The following is a 19,978-nucleotide window of genomic DNA, read 5'->3' as shown; positions in this document are numbered from 1 at the left end:
GTCTGAAATAAAAAAAAATTTAAATCAAAGGATAAAATTGTATTGTGTTATTAATTCAAAAGTAAATAATTGTAGTTCAATGACGAAGGGGGGATCTATCCCCCCTGGCTACGCCACTGCTGCTAGGTAAAAGGGATATTTCCATACCCCATATACCACGCATGTACACGTATTTTTTTAAACAAACCTTCTTGCAGAGGATTTGTTTAATTTGCAAAAGCCAAAAAAAATATTTGCTTAGTAAATAAATTCAAATTCAAAATTTGTATGGCTCACTTCATTTTAAACGTTTTTTTTTGTTTTGGAAAATTATAAAAAATAAATTGAGCGAAAACAAAAAGCAAAGCCAAATAAAAGTAAGAGAATCAACCATGATTCAAAAAAACAAGGTATTTTCACTTTGAAATTTTGTTACATAAACTGTGCTTATGACGTTTATACTTTTCGTAAATTGCTCGAGTTTCACTGCCACCTCAACAAATTATTGTTTTGGAAATTTTATTACTTTTTAAAGGACTTTTTATGTATTAAAAAATAACAACGCGCAAGGTAAATTAACTTAATTCATCGTATTAGCATAGCTGTTAATAAGTGAGTATTAATTTAAAATACCTTTAATTAGCTTACCGCAAAAAAATTGGCATTATATGCAGTGTTCCATGAGATATTATTATAGATATTAGGATGTTACTTTAATTTGGATCCTTTTTAGAGGACATATGAACAAATATGTCGGCCGCTGTGGTGTAGTGGTAAGCAGTGCGCGCTTTCACTCATCAACAGCTGGGTTCAAGTCCTGGTCAAACCAACATCGCAAAAAAAATGTTTTTTCTTAACAGCGGTCGTCCCTCGACAGGTAATGGCAAATCTCCGAGTGTATTTCTGCCATGAAAAACAGCTTCCCATAAAAATACAATCGCCGTTCGGCGTCGGCGTAAAACTGTAGGTCCCTCCGATTTGTGTGAATACATCAAGGCGCACGCCACAAGTCCGAGGAGAAGCTCGGCCAAACACTAACATATGTGTAAGCGCCAATCTATTATTTTTATTATGAACAAAGGAATAGTTAAAAAGTAGCTTATCGTCAATGAAAGCACTATGGAAGCATAAACTTAGAGGGAGGTAAAAAAATTTACAAATTCTTAGAGCTCCTTGTTATAGTTTATAGACAGATAAACTGCTGCTGGTGCAGCGTTTCGCTTAGATTGGGCACATCCGTCACGAGGCTGAAAATTTTCCGCCGAAAGGCTGTTGGAACAAGCAAACAACACCTTGGTGAAGTTACCATGCACGTGGCGAAATATGCAGCTAATCGTATTAAATAATGATGAAAATAATTGCATAAACAAATAGATTATCCATGTGCATTACGCAATGCAATAGGAGTATTTTACTAGCCTTCCGTTTTATAATTCGTTTTAGAAATAAACCACTAAAAGCTCGCTATAAAATGATGCTCAAAATATATTCCTTGAAATAATTTGGCATATTTTATTTTTTTTTAAGTAAAAAACCACTTTTTAGTTTCTTCAAAGAATATGGTAGCTTCAATTTAAAAGACAACGTCAAAAGTCACAGTTTACGTCAAATGGGAGCAATGGCTGATAAGAAGAAGAAATGAAACTACCTTTAAATATTTGTATCATGGAATCAACACTGAACTGCGTCAAAATAAAATAAGGGAGCACGAATTTCGATGTGAAGCAAAACTCTCTGGGAAGATAATACCTGTAATTATTGTACCATGGGTTCAACCCATGATAAAAAAAATAACAAGGTAAAACCATTGAGAGGCAGTCTGACGTTTGCCAGCAATATAATTTAAAAATTCAAAACTCAAACTCACACACACATTCCCATTTTCAAACTCAAACAACAACAATTGTGAACAATTTAATTTTTTCAATTTTATATGAGTTTAAAATGCTGGAAAACGTCGGAAAAAAATCATGGCCGACAAATTAAGAGAATGAATTTACCTTGTAACGTTTTTATCATGTTTCAATCCAATATCAAATGATAAACAACAACTAATTTCTGTGCTAAAAACAAAACCGACTTCAATTCCCATATAAAAACTTAAGATTATCGTTAGTTTCTTTATGATCCAATGATCGGATTTAAACCAAATAAATATGGGACCACCTGTGAGGTAACACCTTTCCTTCAAAAAAGCTTATAAAAATCGGTTAACGTGGTCCAAAGTTATGTTATAACATACATACAAAAAAATAAACCAGTAAAAAAGACTAAGTCTAAGTCTAAGTAAGATACCTGGCGCAATTATTAAATATAGTTTTTTTTCACCTTTCTGAAAACTACCCCTACATGATAAGCAGGGGTTGGTTTATCCCTATTTCAAACATCTTCGATAAACTTGTATAGTTATATGTGGGCGGTATCACGCCCATTTTACAAAATTCCACAGTAATATTACTTCTTTTCAAGGAAATGTTGTTAGTATAAATTTTGTGTAAATTAGCATCCTTAAATTTCGAAATATCGAAGTTTCAAGCATTTCTGAAATTTACAATTATATAAAAAGCGGGTGTAATTTGAATCAGATTTCAATCATTTTCAGCGTTTTGCTTTTATGTGGAAAGCCCAATAATCATTCCGAGTTTGTTACAATTTTCTCGAACGGTTACCGAGATACACATATGTGGTCATAAGTGAGCGGTGCCACGCCCATTTTCCCAAATTTTATTATAAACGTATTTTGTGCTAAAGATTTATTGCAAACTTAAATTTTGAATAAATTAGCTTCAGTATTTACTGATTTATCGAAGGATTTCGTATTTCTGAAAATTACCGTTATATGGGATGTAGGCATGGTTATTATCCCATTTTAGAAATTTTCAGCCATTTGATATGTTGTACCAAGCAAAGTGTCCAGATTTGGCGATTTCGCGCCAATTTGGCGATTTTTTTTTGATATTTGCGCGTGAAAATTTAACATAAATTTTTTCCGATTATAAAAATATACAAAACTTATTTTTCCACGATAATTTTACAGAAGATGCTAATGAACTGCGTGATAAACTTGACTTAAGAAGCATATTAAAATACTCTCAAAAATGTTTAAACACCCTAATTGAAGAACTTTTGAAGCGATTACCTAGTCAATTATATAACTTTAAAAAAGCTTTGATTTTGTGAACAGAAAAGTATGTGAATCACGGAGGGCGAGTTTCAGGTGCCTGCAAATTCACTATTTGACTTTGAAGGAAAGAAAAGCAGCGAGAACTGAATATTTAAATCTTTTAAATTTCCCATGGGACAACTTTTCTCAGAGCCATTCCATCCGACTCTGAAGAATTTTGGATAATTGCTTACGGATTTAAAACCGCAACAGGCAATAAAATGTTTGGAAATATAAGTAAATTCATATTTTTATCCTTGCCGCACTCACATGATTTGTTAAGCGCGTCTTTCCGTAATGAATTCAACAAAAACTGAGATTCGAAATAGGATGAGGTTGAAAAGCCTTAATTCAATAGTAGAATAAAGTTTTATATGTATGTTATCAGGGTTGAATAGCTCAATATATGACAACAACAGAAATGTAAATCCTTTAGACGCTACAGGTGATTTTTGAGAAATTGTTGCATAGCCCATCTCGCCTTATTATAAGTTTGTATTTAATTCTTAGCGCCGAGCTCTTAAAATCAGATTGTGCAAATTTAATAATTGCGCAGTCCTATTGCAAAATGTGTTGAAGCAAATATTTTTAAAAAGTATGCGTATTTTTAAAGAAAATTTTCTGTACATCACTATTATATAAGTGATTTGTGTTATTTATTATTGCCCTCTGGAGGTATTAAATTCGCTTGGTTTTAAGAAGAAATAGAATATTTGTTAAATCGATTTGATGAATTTTATTAAAAAAAAGGCAATTTTTGGCGATTTTTTTCAGAAACTGCGCTTTTTTTAAACAATCTGGACACCCTGGTACCAAGGCCAACAACCGTGTCAAGTTTGGAGGGAATTGGTGGAGGGGTTACCGAGATATACACATGTAATCATAAGTGGGCGTGGCTACGCATATTTCCCAAAAATTTACAATATTCTTATTTTTCGTCTAAAAATCTTTGTAAATATCAATTTTGAGTGGGAGGTAGGCGTGGTTATTGTCTGAGATCGCCAATTTTCAATACTGTCCATCCTACGCTGAAAAGAAATAAACATACCGAGTTTCGTTTACACAGACGAACGAGAGCAGAAAGCGTGTTGCCCGAGCACGAGCAACTCGGTGCCCCTCTCCTTTCCTCGTCGCTTTCTCTCCTACAAACATCGAGTTGCGGCAACAAAAATCGCCGTGTGTAAATGAGCACTTAAGATATCTCAATTTTTACTCGAGTTATCGTGTGCACAGATGGACGGACGGACAGTCACCGCTTAATCGATTTTTTTTTTTGCATTCTGATAATTTATGTATACATTTGTCTACATCTATTTATATCGATTCATTTTGCCTGTTACGAACAACCGTTATGTGAACAAAGTTATTATACCCTTGTGCACACTGAGTCGGTTAAAAAAAACGTTTTTTCTAATACTGGTCGCCCTCGGCAGGCAATGGCAATTAACCGATTGTATTTCTGCCGTTCGGAGTCGTCGTAAAACTATAGGTCCCTCCTCTTTGTGTGACAACATCGAGGCGCACGCCAAAAATCAGAGGACAAGCTTGGCCAAACGCCAACATATATATGTGTAAGCGTGAATCTATTATATTATTATTAGGTGTAGCTGAACTATTTGACAACATATTTAGCGTTAAACCGTATATTACGCGGGCGGGTCCGCCGGCAAAAGCTAGTACTTATTAATATTAAACACGAATTTGTATTCCATGGAATATATTGTATATGGCTGTGTAATATTAAGGGCCGCTTTCTGAAGTAACCTTTAACTTTAAAGCTCAGTTCATATTTATAGGTTTGATTAAAAATAAAGCAATGTCTAAAGTTAAGCATTTATATTATCGGTTTTTGACGTATGTATGTTTTTGGGCGTATACCAATTTAAAACCATTAATAAAATGCTTTACTCTAGACACAATCATAAATCTTAATGCAACATTTAAATATAAAGTGAGCTTTGAAGTTACAGGTTACTTGAGAAAACGGCCCTAACAATGATTTACCTACTTACTTTTACTTATGCATATTGGTAAGCTAGAAAACGATATAATATGTACATTTACAAATACATACAGGTTTAAACGCTTCATGCATATATACGCATGTACTACTTGCAGTCTATAACCCGAAGTATCATAAAAATCTGATCAGAACTATTTAACATAAATATCATCACTATTCCTCATTACGATCACCTATAGATACGGTGACCATAATTATGGCAGCCGAATACGGGACTTAATTTTGCTAATTTTTTCCACAAAAGCTAGAGGATTTTAAAAATCTGGTTCAATCAGAGACCCATAATAATAATTATTCCATGGTGGAGTTTTAAAAAAGTCATACAAATTTTCGTAAGAATTAGAAGTCTTTTGATAATAATATGTGTGAGAAATTTTTTTAAAGTCATCGATAACTATTATTTTAAGACTTATATAATTGAAGTCTTTTCATAATAATATATACATATATATATATATATTATATATATTTTTTGTGGGCTTCGGAATCCATATACGTAAACGAAGTTTGAAATTTTAAAGTAAAATCTGAGCAAAAGTGACAATTTAAATACGAAATTCTCGAAAAAAGTAAAATCAGCTGCTTTACTGAATATTCAGCGTGAAATGCGTTGAAAGGATCGTTTGAAAAGCTAAATACTAGTGAAATTTCTTTTAGAAATTTTTAGCAATAATCATTAACGTCTATTTTCGATTCATACTCAAAACTACCCAGTTTTTATACGCAAAATTATAACTTCAAAAACATATGTATGTGGTCCTTGATTCGAATCGCAAACGTCCAGACTTAAAAATAACAAGTAATTTTTAACAAAAAAAACCGACTTCAACTCTCATATAAAAAAAAAATATATATATATATCTCATGATACACTGATCGGATCTTAACCAGATTAGTATGGGACCACCAACATTTGGCGTCCCGTATGAAATAAATAAATTACCAGGACCAACGACGATAAAAAGAGGACTGTCCCGTATAATACAGGACGTATGGTCACCGTACCTATAGATCAGCATGCTTACATACATACATATGTATGTAAGAATACAAACACAGTCATAGCATGTAAATGAATGCCCTACACTTTCCGACAGTCAAATATAGTTACCAACACTCTCGTAAACTCTCCAAATTGTGCGGGGTTATTATTGGGCCACATCTAGTTTATATACACAAACGATTGGCTACTGATCACTCACTAGTTAAAAAGAGCTAAGCTATGTTTGTCTCACTCTCGCACATAAAAGTATGCCCCATTACTTTCTTCAAATTTTTTGTCCTTTTCTCACACGTTGTTCAATTAAACAACTCTGATGATCATTCAGTGCAATAACAACTTAGGTAGTACGACTTAGTTTCCATAAAGAAATACTACAAGCAGCATATAACGAAGATGTCGTTGTACTCACGAATGCGATGACGAGGATATTACCAACCTCATTTGTGAATTGAAGCAAAGAACGTGAGACCAAAAAATTTCATTGTCAGTTTGGCGATATCATCGAGCCGGGTAGTAGTATTGCTCGTGCTAGCAAACATTAAGTGTTTGGCTGCGAATTATTACTTAAAACAGATAGTTACGCGCTCTAACCGTAAATTTGAACTGCTTTAATACAGAGAAATTCTACAAATGCAAAAATTTCCTTGTGTTTTACTTATGGTGGTCAATTAGTTTGCATACGCAAATACGTTATACATAGCTATATAATATTTGAATGTATGTATATTTGAAAACTAATTGCTCGCAGCTGATAAACTACAAAAAAAATCGGTTTGAATTTATAGTTTTATTTAAAGAAATAACCCCATACCTGGGACGAAACCACACTTAGTGACCAATACAGTTTTCATATTGTGTTCCCAAATCAGCTGCAGTTAAGTACGATAAGTTAAGTTAAGTGCTCAGTTAAGTACGATATGTGCTTCAAATTCGCGAAATATATTTGTTAACGTGCGCCAATTCAACGTGAAATACACGCTAAAATTGTTTGTATGTACATATGTATACATATATATGTACATATATAAATAAACATTCAAAAAACCTAAACAATATCACGAAAGAGGCATCAGATGAATCAAATTTGAACGCATGACTTGTTCGATAACAGAAAAATTTTAACGAAATATTTCATCATAATTCGAGAAAGTAAATTAAAACGATGGATTTATCACAATTTCTCTACTTATGTTTGATTGTATTATGTACAAACACAGCTACGGAAAGTAAACAGAAACCGGGACGAGGAAGAGGATCAATGTGGTGGTAAGCACAAAACTAATACCGAAACACATTTATATGTTGAATTGGAAAGCTGTTGATGTCAATAATAATCTCTTACTTAGAGTTCGTTCCTTAAGTCTTTTGTATGCATTCTTTTAAGTCCGTCGCATGGATAACTAATTGTCGTATGTTACTTTCGCCAAGTTTAGGGAAATCGCGGTTGAAGTTTGGAATGCAATTTCTCAAAATACGCTACGACAGATTTTCTCCAAAGTTTCGGAGAATGTTACTAGTTCAGTTATCCTTAAATCATTTCATATTTATTGTTTATTGTTAATTGTTTTTGAAGGATTTTCTTTAGTAACATTTTGACGAATGTGACATTTGTTAACATTTTTGCAGACACATTTTATGACATACGACAAAATGTGATAACATTTTTTACTAAATTGATACTTTTTATTCAATATCTCGGAAACGAAGGAAAATAAATAAAAAATGATAACGCCATTTGCAAGATCTTGATTAGTTGAGTGGTTCTGCATTTTAACTCAATTTGTACTATATTACCGATAAAATTTTAGTCAATATCCCGAAAACTGAAGGAGAAATCCAAAAACTGTTGGTACCAATGAAAAGGCCCCTTTTTTTAGATATGTAACTGCATCTATCCAGCCTTGCCGTTTGGCTACAATTGTAGCAAAATTGCTACATTTAAAATGAAAAGCTACAATGCTACATAAATTCTGAAATGGCTACAATTTCGTTAAGGCTGCAGCTTTAAAAACTTTTCTGCATATTCAAAAAAGAAGAGAATTGAAGTATGATGGTGTTCATAGCTTTAGTGCGTTGTGTTTTACCTTTAATGGATATTTTAACTGCTCAGCCCTACCAAATTTCTCATCCCAATCACATTGCTCATCCCTATCCAATTTCTCACACAGATAAGATTCTATAACCAGTTATACTATGGCTCCATTGAGAGATTTATTTATTAAGACTACAGTTACATTTGACAAAAAGTAATACATGAATAAGCTAAATGGACGGATTTGTAAGTATAAAGTTTTGAAAGTGCCCGGCGTCGCGGCAGTCCGCTTTCGCGCGCCGCCCCGCGCCGCGCAGAGTTCGACGTCGCGCGCGCGTCCCCCGCCCCTCCCCTCCTTTCGCAATTATGTACTGGTGGCATTATAACCGTTTAGAAAAAGGAAAAATGATAAAATAAAACTAGTTCACTTCTGAAACTGCTTTTTATTAATGTCCAAGTAATGGGAATTATTGTGTATGGAGTTATTGCATGCATCCCACCCATAGTGGAATTTACCAGGTGCCACTGCTTTATTTGAAAATTTGCCTATAAAATGTGACTATAAGGCAGCCGAATGTCAGAAAATAAAGCGAGAAAGCCGTTTTATTACTTCATCTGTTTATTGCGACATGGTTCCATGCAAACATTTTAAGGTTTTCCAGCAATGTTTATAACATATTAAAAAGCATGCAGAAAAAATTCATACAAAAGCGCTATGTCCAATATGCGGAGCAGTTTTTAAAGACGATGCTTTTCCTATATTTTGTTAGACTTTTCATAAGTAAAAATATTTTGTGAATATTACTTTCTTCATATGAATTATATCACATTTTTTGTTTAATTGAAGGCCTATCAAACAGGTTTAGAGCATTTGAGCAAAAATATTTGCCTGTATTTTGTTGTTGCTTCTGGTATCGAACGTGCCAAAAACTGTTCTGATTTTTTTCTTCTACATCAAAGCGTGCCATGCGAAATACGAAAAAGTTAAAAAATTTAAATTGAAAAAATGAAACTTGTTGCTTTCTTAGTAAATTGGTTCGCTTCTCGAAGCATTGATCCATCCTGTGCCAGGCCCAGTAATCAGCGGTTGTGCTGCTGAGTTGGGCGAGCTTTCCAAAAGCTGCTATTTAATCGCTGGTTTTGTATGGAAAATGTTTCACATGCAAATAGATTTTAACAATTAAGAATTTTTGTGAGAAGAAATGTAAAATATTTGACATTTTCGAGAACAAATAATTTGAAAAAAATCAAATCAGCTGCTATACTGATATTACCTGTTCAATGTGCCTTGGTTTAATTGTATTTTTGGAATAAACAAAGTTCTTTTTGCTTCTGTCAGTAAACTGATTTTTTTTTACAAATAGTATAAATAAGCAAAGGGAAATAAGGCAAAATTTGTTTTATTTCCAAACCTTGTTGGAAATAAAGCAAAACTCAGATTTTGGTATTATTTCGAATTTAAAAGTGAAATAAAGCAAATTTTGCGTTATTTCCGTTTGTGCTATTTCAGAGCAGAAAGGGAGTATAATATCTTTAGATAAAGTATTTTTCATGTTTGTATAAAAACGTGGGGTGAAAACCGCGGGTAAAAGCTAGTTATTAATATAAAGAATTAATCGTAAGAATCATTAACATATGTTATAATAATATACCTATATGCTTTTTAAAACGTAAGCATGCAACGACGAACGGGCCCAGGTTTATCGGCGCTGCATTCCAACGTCGGTAGTGGTTTCGCGTATCCACGATAATGTTTAAGCATTCGTACTTTTTTATGGGATAGATTGCACTAAAATATTTTTGCACGAGTTGTTAGTGTATACTTTATAGAATAAGATCGTAAATTTTTTTTTGTTTAACACAAGGAGAAGTGAGTTAAATTGTCAGTTGTTTATTGGGAAATTTATTATTATTTAATAGTATTAAAAAATAAAATTTTTCCAATATGAATATTTTTTTCGATTCTGGTACTTTCTCTGATAAACCATTAAAATTTGGTTATTTTTCATTGAATATTTACGGAAATATAGCAATTTATATATAAAATTAATGAAAAGATGGTCAAAAATTCTTTTATGAATAAATTTGCGAAAAATTTAAATTTTCAAAGAATATTTTAAGGATTTACTTCTACTTAGTTTTTAGTGGCCCGTTTCAGAAAGTTTGACTCATTGTCATAAAACATTTTTTCTGAATTCTTAGTTTTAAAATAATAGGCGCGTTTTTTTACACGCACACGTATCTGAGCTTAAAAATGGTATGGAGCTCTAAACGAGAAACTTTACGTGCGTTTATGAATAGTTGTCGATAAAATCAAAATTACTTGTTTTGAAAGGGAAATTGCCGAAGATGGTTTTTTACACGTTTAGCGTAGATGTATATGCATGTAAAAAATCACAGCTAATACACTGAAAATAAAATTTCGTAAAAGTGCTACGAAAAACTTTCGTAGTCTCAGTTTTTGTACAATGTACGAAACTTTCGTTCATAATATGAACACATTTTTCACAACGAAACAATATTTTACGAACCACACGTAAATATAACGAAAGGACTTTCGTAAGGTATTTTTTCAGTACAGTTTACGAAATCTTACATTTATTTTACGAAACACATTCGTTGAGCACTGAACAAATCTCTGTACGAATAATTTTGTATATTGTAGGAAGGCATTCGTAATATTTACGTATGGTTTCAAAATTTACGAAATATACAATTCTGCATTCGTACAATTTAGTTAATACTTTCGTATTAAGTACTAATGCAGAAACATGCTTTTTAAATTCGTACAACATACGAATATTTTCGACAATTTACTAAATTTTCGTCAGTTTAATATTTCAACATATTTTTATGTATCGCGTGTCATTACTCGTACTGCGGAATTACTTGGCTGCTGTGAGACGTATAATATAATTTTAATCTTTTTAAAAAGGGATAAAAATACAATACAAAATTAAATATTAAAGCTGTGGATATACTATGCTTTGAAGCATACAATGTTTTTAACATCGCCTAGGCTGCGCCTTGCGCTGCAATGTGGGACTTGATAAATTGGCAATTTCATCAGTTACCTATCAACGGCAAGCCTAAGCCAGGAGCACTACTTAATGAAATGAATGAAAAGTAAGTACATGTATGCTTTTTCACTAAAACTTACTTTTCAGACGCCTTATAATTTTCCTTTAATTTATAGTCGTCAAGGAAACAAACATCGATGAAGCTGCGAATCTGTCAAGTATCCCTACATAAAAATATTATAATGTTTAAGAAAGTAAAATCAGTATTTTTTGTATTCTTTAATATTTTATATCTTATTATATTTGACATTTTGCATCAATATACTTCATTGAATGAAGCCCAAGCAATAAACAAAATATGTAGTATAGAACCTATTCGTATGCATATAAATAAAAGACTTAAGTTTTATTATAGGTAAAATAATCTTTTTTATTAATTTTAAACTATAGTGTAGTCATAAAATAATTTTTCTTCTTTCGTAGAATGTATGATTAATTTTATTATTAACACTATGAAAAACATGACTCAAATTATACCACAACACTTTCATTATATTTTAATCATTAATGTTAAGCGTTTTTGCAAAACATTTTGTTAAACAAAAACGCTTAAAATTAACGATAAAAACAAAATAAAAGTGTTGTGTTATAATTCATAGTATGTTTTTTACAGTGTGGAGAATGAAGGCAATCGCACTTTCTACGAAACAAGCGCAGATTTTACGAAGATAATTTCGTTAAATATACGAATTATTTCTGTGCATTTTACAAAAATTTCGTAAAAAAATAAGAAATAGCACGAAATTCTTCAATAAATAGTACTAAATTCGTTAGTAAATAGTGCGAATACATTCGTAAAATGTACTAAAGATCTGATGCCTCATATTTTCATAGTATGTACGAATATGGTTTTGTACAATCAACGACGTAAGATGTACGCAAGTTTTCGTTATATTTACGCAGATTTTATTTTCAGTGTATCTTCTTAATTTATTACAACCAAAGTTATGTAAATATTAATAATTTGCCTCTAATACTAACCAAAGTGCAAACACGCCTAAAAATTCGAAAATTCATGCTTTTTTAATAGGCTAGATATCAATGTTCGCAACTGTATATTGCAAAATACAAATGTCATTTGACTTATTGCATGTGAATTTGTGGTTGCCGGACCAAACAAATTGTATTTATCTACTACCTTTCGAGATTTAATTTTATACGGTACATTTTAAATGATTTTACGTTAAATCTCGTCAGAGGGCTAAATCTGCATTAAATCTCATAATGGAGACATAGTATCAGCGACAATTTTCGAATCGCTATCGCACTTTTTGATGCATGATATGAATGTTGTTTCATCAAAAAGAACCTCCCCCTGATGTGAGTGAGTGATTGTGGTGTTTGAGGGGACACCTTAGGCAATGTTTCGCACATTTTATCATAAGGAATATCCTTATATTGCGTTAATGTATAATTTTTGCACGGTAATTACGGGATAATAGTAATGGATTATCTCCTTGGGAAACCAAAATGGGGAACATTCCTTTAGGAATGTTTGGCTTATTTTTGAGTCCCAAATACCCAAAGTTTGACCATTAAATTTCTGAACGCTCTGTATATATATTATATATTATATACTCAAAATAATGGACTGACTAATGTAGATATTTTTCATATGTAACAAAACAATATTGTTGATTAAATAAAGAAACTGAAGCGGGGTATTCTCTAAATATAACTGCAGGCTTAAAAAAAGATCGGCTACATTTTACTAAGGTTTGCTACATTTTTTGCTACAAAATAAATGCAGTGAGTGGCAACACTGCCTATAACTGAAAATCGCCAAAATGGCGCTTATCGCGATTGGTTCTGGAAACATTTTCTTCAATACAGCAAACCCGTAGAAATAGGCGGGGAAACTTTAAGACTAAAGTTAACAAAACGCAGATTTTTTCGGATTTCGCCAGAATATCCCTTCGTAAACAACGTTCGTTTCTTAACTTTTTTTAATGGAAGAATTTTCCAGAAATGGCCTGGCACGGTGAGGACAAATGTAACATAAATAATTTAGATCTTATTGCGGATTTCGACATAATATAGATTTACTAAAAATGTTTGTTCCGGAACTTTTCTTTGCAAGCGAAGAAAGCCTGATTCTTTAAACCAGAGACCGTAACCGTTATGATTTTTATAATAAAAATCAAAATTTAATCGTTTTGTTTTGATTTTTATTTTTTCGGTAATTTTTAATCGTTATTTTATGGCTTTTATTTTTTCGATCATTTTAATCTTTATTTTGTGATTTTTATTTTTTTGAGTATCTTTAATCGTTACTTTATGATTTTTATTTTTTAGATCATTTTTAATCGTTATTATATGATTTTTATTTTATCGATCCTTTCTAATCGTTATTTTTGTGATTTTTATTTTTTCGATCATCTTTAATCAGGGACGTGAACCGGATGAAAAATTTGTTTGGTTCGGTTCAGCGGTTCGAACCGTTTTTGCACTTTTGGATTGGTTTGTCAAAGCGGTTTTTTTGGCCTTTGAACCGGGGTTTCGGTTCGGTTCAACGGTTCGAAAAACAAAACAAGTTTAAGTGTCAAGTGTCAAGTGCAACACACACACACGTATGGTAAACAAACATGATGGGTATGCGCTTTTTTGCACTTTTTCTTTAGAAATGTGGTTCTCTTCGTTTCTGCCCTGGTATCTGTATTTTCATTACCCACTCCACAGTGGCGTTAAAGGTTCAATGCAGCCGCCCCCTGTCTATTTACGCATGCGCATAAGCATACGCAAAAATTAAGTTTTATTTTCTGAGCAAAAAATAAAACTCAAGAAATAACAATTATTTTCCGAGCAAAAAATAAAACTTAAAACGTAGCGATTATTTTCTGAGTAAAAAATAAAACTCAAAATAAAATGATTAAACTTGATTTTTATAAGTAAAAATTAAAAAATAAAAATCAGTGCCGCTGAATGTACTCCGAGTAATAAGAAATATATTGGTTTACTCCTTATGCACGTAGGATTTCCCTTTCCGCGTGATTTTTTGGGTTGAAATTTCAAAGGATAATCGTTATTTGCGGTCCCTGGTAAAAACCCTGATTTACTACTTTTAATGATGCTACTTCTTATAGTCAGAATATTTTGAGAGTGGTATCAAAGCAACTTTTTCTCGACAAATGTTCTGATAGTTGCTCTTACTTAATTGGAGCCTTCTAAAATTCAATGTCGTCCTCAGTTTTACCCTATTGGCTCCACTTTTCGAGATAGTGGTACTTGAAACTTTGCTTAAATTTTAACTATTTTATAAAAAAGTCCCTGAGTTTTGAAGATATTTTACTAAAATTTTGCACATAACCGTTTTTTACTATTACCCTAACTATTCCATAAAATCATCGAAATAAACAGGTTAAAATTTAGTATAGGTTCGATTTAACATATAGCACGCGTTATAGCGCAAAAACACATATCTGAGTAATCAGTTGTATTGGGGCTATACGTTAAAGTGTACCCATTTCGATAGTTTTAAGGAATAATTAAGGTAATATTAGAACACCGTTATGTGCAAAATTTTAGTAAAATAACTTCAAAACTGTGGGAGTTATTTATAGAATAGTTTAAATTTAATCAAATTTTCAAATACCGTTATCTCGAAAACTGGAGCCAATCTGGTAAGACGGGGGGATGCCATTGAATTTAGAGTGTCCCAATTAAGTGAGTTCAGCTTTCCAAATCTTTGCTCAAAATTTACAACTTGAACAACGTAATTTGAACCCGCTTATTCTTTTGTTTTCTATTTCATGTTTATTCCTCGTCTAACTTTTGAAGCACAAGAGGAAAATGAATTACAATTATATTAATCGATTTACTAAGAGAATACGAATAAAATGATATATAAAACATACGTGTGCTCACAAATTTAAAATGTTTATTTTTTTTTTTTTGGAGAGTGTACCTAGTTTTTAGATTTGCCCATATATATATAAAGTCACCGGGTTCCGCGAAACTAATTTTGATATGAATAAGCAAGGCGGTCGGTTTGGGTTGCACACAGAAAGAAAAGTTCTATAGACAGCTTGACCGAGACGCAATTATCTATTTTCAAGTATACATATCGTCGCCTGGGTAAAAGATTGTCGTATGTTAATTTCGGCAGGTTGTGGGAAATCGCGATTGAAGTTTGGAATGCAATTTCTCAAAAACGCAAAAATAGATTTTCTCCAAAGTCTCTGAAAATGTTACTAGTTCACAAACTTCTTAAATTATTTATTTCTTAATGTTAATTGTTAATTAGTTTTGAGTTTATGAAGGATTTTATTTAGTAAAATTTTGTCGTGAGCGTCATTTGTCCACAATTTGGTAGCCACTTTGTATGAAATACGACAAAATGAGATCCAAATTTTTACCAAATTAACGACAATTTTTACTCAATATCTCGGAAACTAAAGGAGATATCCATAAATGGAGAGCGCCATTTTTAAGATATTTATTATTTTAATATGGCTGCATCACTTACTAAATTTTTATTAAAGTACCGAAAAAATTGTAGTCAATATCTCGGAAACTAAAGGAGATATCTAAAAACTGATAACACCAATCGAAAGACCTTATATCAATATATATAACTGCATCTAGAACTAAAAACCGTCAAAATGGCGCTTACGACAATCTTTTACCCAGGCGACGATATGTACTCGTAGTTGGTATGATTGCCGTACTGAGTGCGATAAGAGCGTTGAGCTTGCGCTAGACAGTTTTTTTCTGACCGGTATGTGTTGTTGGCCGCTGTAGCCAAAGGGTTATATACAACTTTCCACAAGGAACGTGGTGAATCGCCAAATGAAATGTTTGTAAATCACCTGAAAGCTTTGTCAGATTATTTTTCACACATTTGAATCTGTGTCTTTGAAAGAGTTTTGGGTTAATGTTAATAACGGGGACAGACATCTGGTATATCTTCGTAACATTTCAAAAATACCATATGTATGTCACCAAATACACTACGTGCGTAGAAATAATACAACTTTCCGAGGTTGTAATTTTGTCTTATTATCCATTGTGAATGGACATTTCGCCCTGAACATACCCAAAAATTACAGATGTCAGCTGCTCATTTAATAGAAAAATAATTTAACTTTTCACGCGATTGAAGCCAACAGTTTATACCGTAAGTTTTCATGCAATATATATATAAGCAATTTTTGAAATATTTTTGAATTTTTATTCCTATGTGTTGTTCTTCAGAAACATATGATTTGACACTGAAATACTAAGTTAATGTCTGTCACTATGGTAGTATTTTAAATACCACAATAAATTTACCAGAAAGCAAATACTAGATGTCTGTCTAAGGTATACTCAAAGTGAAGATCAGAATGTTTTGCTATGAAATGTCTTTTTAAATTTGTCGCACTTGCATGCCTTCAACTCCGCTTTATCTCATAGCTCATATCTCTTTAATTTGGAGAAGCAAGAAGAAAACTCAACAGCGTACATATATTGCATTGATTGAACTAACTCTAGTTAATTTACTTAAGCCACTGCTCAAAGCCAAAAGCTTATCCTCGGGGTTTTAAGGGGAAAAATTAGGTAACGAAAGAACAGTTAGTGGAAAGTTGGGGTAATTGTATGTATACTTACTATGTAAAAAGCTAGGTATGTACATATATGTATATATTAGGGTGCGGGGATTATTTCTTTGTACTCCCACCGCGCAATTTTGTGAGAATACCTAAAAAAATTTCCCTGATAATATGAGTGCCAGGGCGTGCAAAGATTTCCCGTTCAAAATACAACAAAACATCTCTATGGCTCACTTACAATAAACACAGAATTCTTGGAAGCACAACCCCCAAAATTTTCATAGCAAGTGTGGTCTCAGTAAAAACCAACAGGGCAAAAATGGATCGTCATTCATGCACTGCTTTCTGCATTTGCTCATCTGTAGGTTTGTATCCTTGTTCGTTTGTTAGTTTGGGGTTGGAGTGTTTTGCGCCATTCTGAGAACGATGTTGTAATTGGTATTGACGTTGTGGACGTTTAGCTCAGTAACTTAAATTTATTGAAGACCCCTGTATTAAAGTACCGCTTAAGTACATTAAGTGTTGCTAAGTATTTTCTATTCAGTTTTTATTTACAGTAAACCCCGCACCATTTAAACACATAAACAAAATCTTTATAAAAAATCGATAAAGCAATGCTATGTAATATTTTCAAGAATTCAATCCTTTAAATTCATTGATTATCCATATTTATACATACATACAGGTTGGATATATCTATCATTTCGGACCAAATTCAAAATGATGTTGTTTGCCACTTGTGCTTATTTATTAATTTTTAGGATTTTTCAATAAAAACACAATTCATTCCCTAACAAATATTATATAAACCTAAGCTTAAAATTTTTTAGAACGATAAAAAAAAATTCATCAAATTTTCATCAAATATCAAACTTTTTTCTCAAAAGTGTTTATACCCCATTCAGTTTTAGTGTAATAATGTGCAAGTTTCAAGTGGCTAAAAATTACCGTTGATTTTTTAGAATTGTTTTTGCCGAACGTGTTGTGAGAGCACTTAAAAGGGGAAAATTATAAGTGAAATGGTAAATGGGGTACAACAAATTTAGGTACTTAGACGGGTTGGGTAAATAAGCGGGGAGGTACTTAAGAGAGGGATTTTCTTCAGATTACATTAAAATATTCACGGTGCCCAAAAATGTTGGTTACTAAAGCGGGTACTTAAGCGGGGGGGTACTTAAGCGGGTTTCACTGTATTTACTAGTGAACCCTTATGGCGTTAAAACGCCCGAAATTGCAATTGAACAACCTAAAAAATATTCGAAATGTTTGTCAGAGTGATATGCGATCCGGGTGCCATATATCACCTAAATCTGGGTAACCATTTCTGAGTGAAGACAGGCATTGTGTCGGTTTTAAATTTCATCAAAGTTCAAGTCTCCCCGTACCGATAAAAAGTTCTAAATTCAAAAAAATAAAACTTTATCGCACATCCGCAGGCCAAGATTTGTAATTTGATCTCCTTTTTTTTAATTCGAAAGACCGGTGCAAATCTAAGGTTAAAAAAAAAAATACCTTCTCGTATAGTTCATATACGTAGTTAGATCAATATGACTTTACGACAAGGTGGAAAGCCTAATTAATTCATAAATTTCTTTCGTTTCTCATATTTTAATATTTCATATAACCTTTGTAATAGTTAACTTAGTTCGACTTTTTAAACAGGTGGTAGTCCTCTTAAAATAATTTTCAAACTATTCAATTTTTAAACTTCTTTGTCTGACACCCATATTGTGATACATACCGTCGTTTAAAATACAAAGCCGCGTATCGTCGTTCTGCATTTTGTTTACACGCGGGTTTGTACTCTAAATGACGATATGTATGTATGTATTTCTGTTATCTAAATGCCTTAACTCAAGTTGAATTTGCTTTTTTAAAGATATGGCAACCCTTCTAAATATATTTCAGAAGTAAAGTCTTTTCAATCCCATTTCGATTGATACCCATCTTTAAATAATTCAGCAAACTTATTAAAAAATGTGAATGTTACTTTTTAAGCATGTGGCAAACCCCTTCAGACATTCAAATTGCTCAAACTAAAGATTTCCTAACACTACTTCATTTGACACCAATATTTTTATATTCCACATACCTTATGGACAAGTTAACTAAATTCGACTTTTGCAACAAGTGGCAAAATATTTTCAAATTACTCCCTTCCTCAACCCCTTTCGGCACTTACATGGTGATATATATTTCTATTAGCTAATTCCCCGCATTCAAATTGAACTTGATTTTTTAACCTGGTTGCAACTCTGTGTTAAGTTAAATTTATAAATAAAGCTTTTCAAAACCATCCCGATTGATATCCATTTTGTAATAATTGATTTATTTTTTTAAAAGGTTGCAATAGTCCAAGGCTTTTAATATATACATACCATATAATTGAAATTTGTAAGTAGTTGGCAACTCTCTTCGAAATTATTACTTTTAAACGCGTTGCAATATTTTACTTAATAAATATATATGTATAACCCAAAAACCTTTTTCAGAAGAATGCATTTTTTACATAAAGCGATGAAGCTGGAATGCAAAGTGGTATTTTAATCTCTAAATTAAGGGGGTTCCAAGGAAGATGTGGAGCTATCACACTCAAATAACATACATTTACTCAGTAAGTACAAATACAGTGTTTAGATGATATCATACTCGGTATTTAGTGACAAAATTCGTAAGTACATAATACTTGGTTATTTACTATAACATAATATGTTAAACACTTTTTTAATATTTAGTAAATACACTATCACTAGTATAAAGAATGCAATCACGTACAATGACTAAAATCCGTTTTGTTTTAATTTTCCTCGAGAACCCCCACCTACGCCCATGCTTAAATCTACATTTGTTGCTTTTTAATTATCGACACTACAATTTTTTATTTTTTTTTTCTAGGATCAGATGAGTTTAACCCTGAAAATATGATCGAAAAAATAAAAATCATAAATGATCGAAAAAATAAAAATATCAGATTACCGATTATTTTCATAAAATATCGATTAAAAATGATCGAAAAAATAAAAATTATAAAATAACGATTAAAAATGATCGAAAACATCAAAATCAAAGAATAACGATTACTTTTGATCAAAAAAATAAAATTCAACAATTTATATTGAGCTCGAGGCCGTTTTAAATGAAAATTTTTATTGTGGAAAAGCAACAAT

The 19,978-nt window shown here is 32.1% G+C and overlaps 1 protein-coding gene across 1 annotated transcript in view; it reads left to right on the top strand.

The window, feature by feature from the left end:
• The first annotated feature begins 6,576 nt into the window (after nucleotides 1-6,576).
• LOC118736047 (protein wingless-like) overlaps nucleotides 6,577-19,978 on the top strand; it is a 127,633-nt gene continuing 114,231 nt past the window's right edge. The window contains exon 1 of the mRNA XM_036466155.1: nucleotides 6,577-7,434. Coding sequence (XP_036322048.1) covers nucleotides 7,331-7,434 — 104 coding nt within the window. The 5' untranslated portion in view covers nucleotides 6,577-7,330. The remainder of the gene's footprint in view (nucleotides 7,435-19,978) is intronic.

This window comes from Rhagoletis pomonella, unplaced genomic scaffold (genome assembly GCF_013731165.1).
Source record: "Rhagoletis pomonella isolate Grant_MI unplaced genomic scaffold, Rhpom_1.0 Rhpom_scaffold_00003, whole genome shotgun sequence".
In the NCBI taxonomy this organism is placed as follows: domain Eukaryota; kingdom Metazoa; phylum Arthropoda; class Insecta; order Diptera; family Tephritidae; genus Rhagoletis; species Rhagoletis pomonella.
This window is presented reverse-complemented; position numbering and strand designations above follow the sequence as displayed.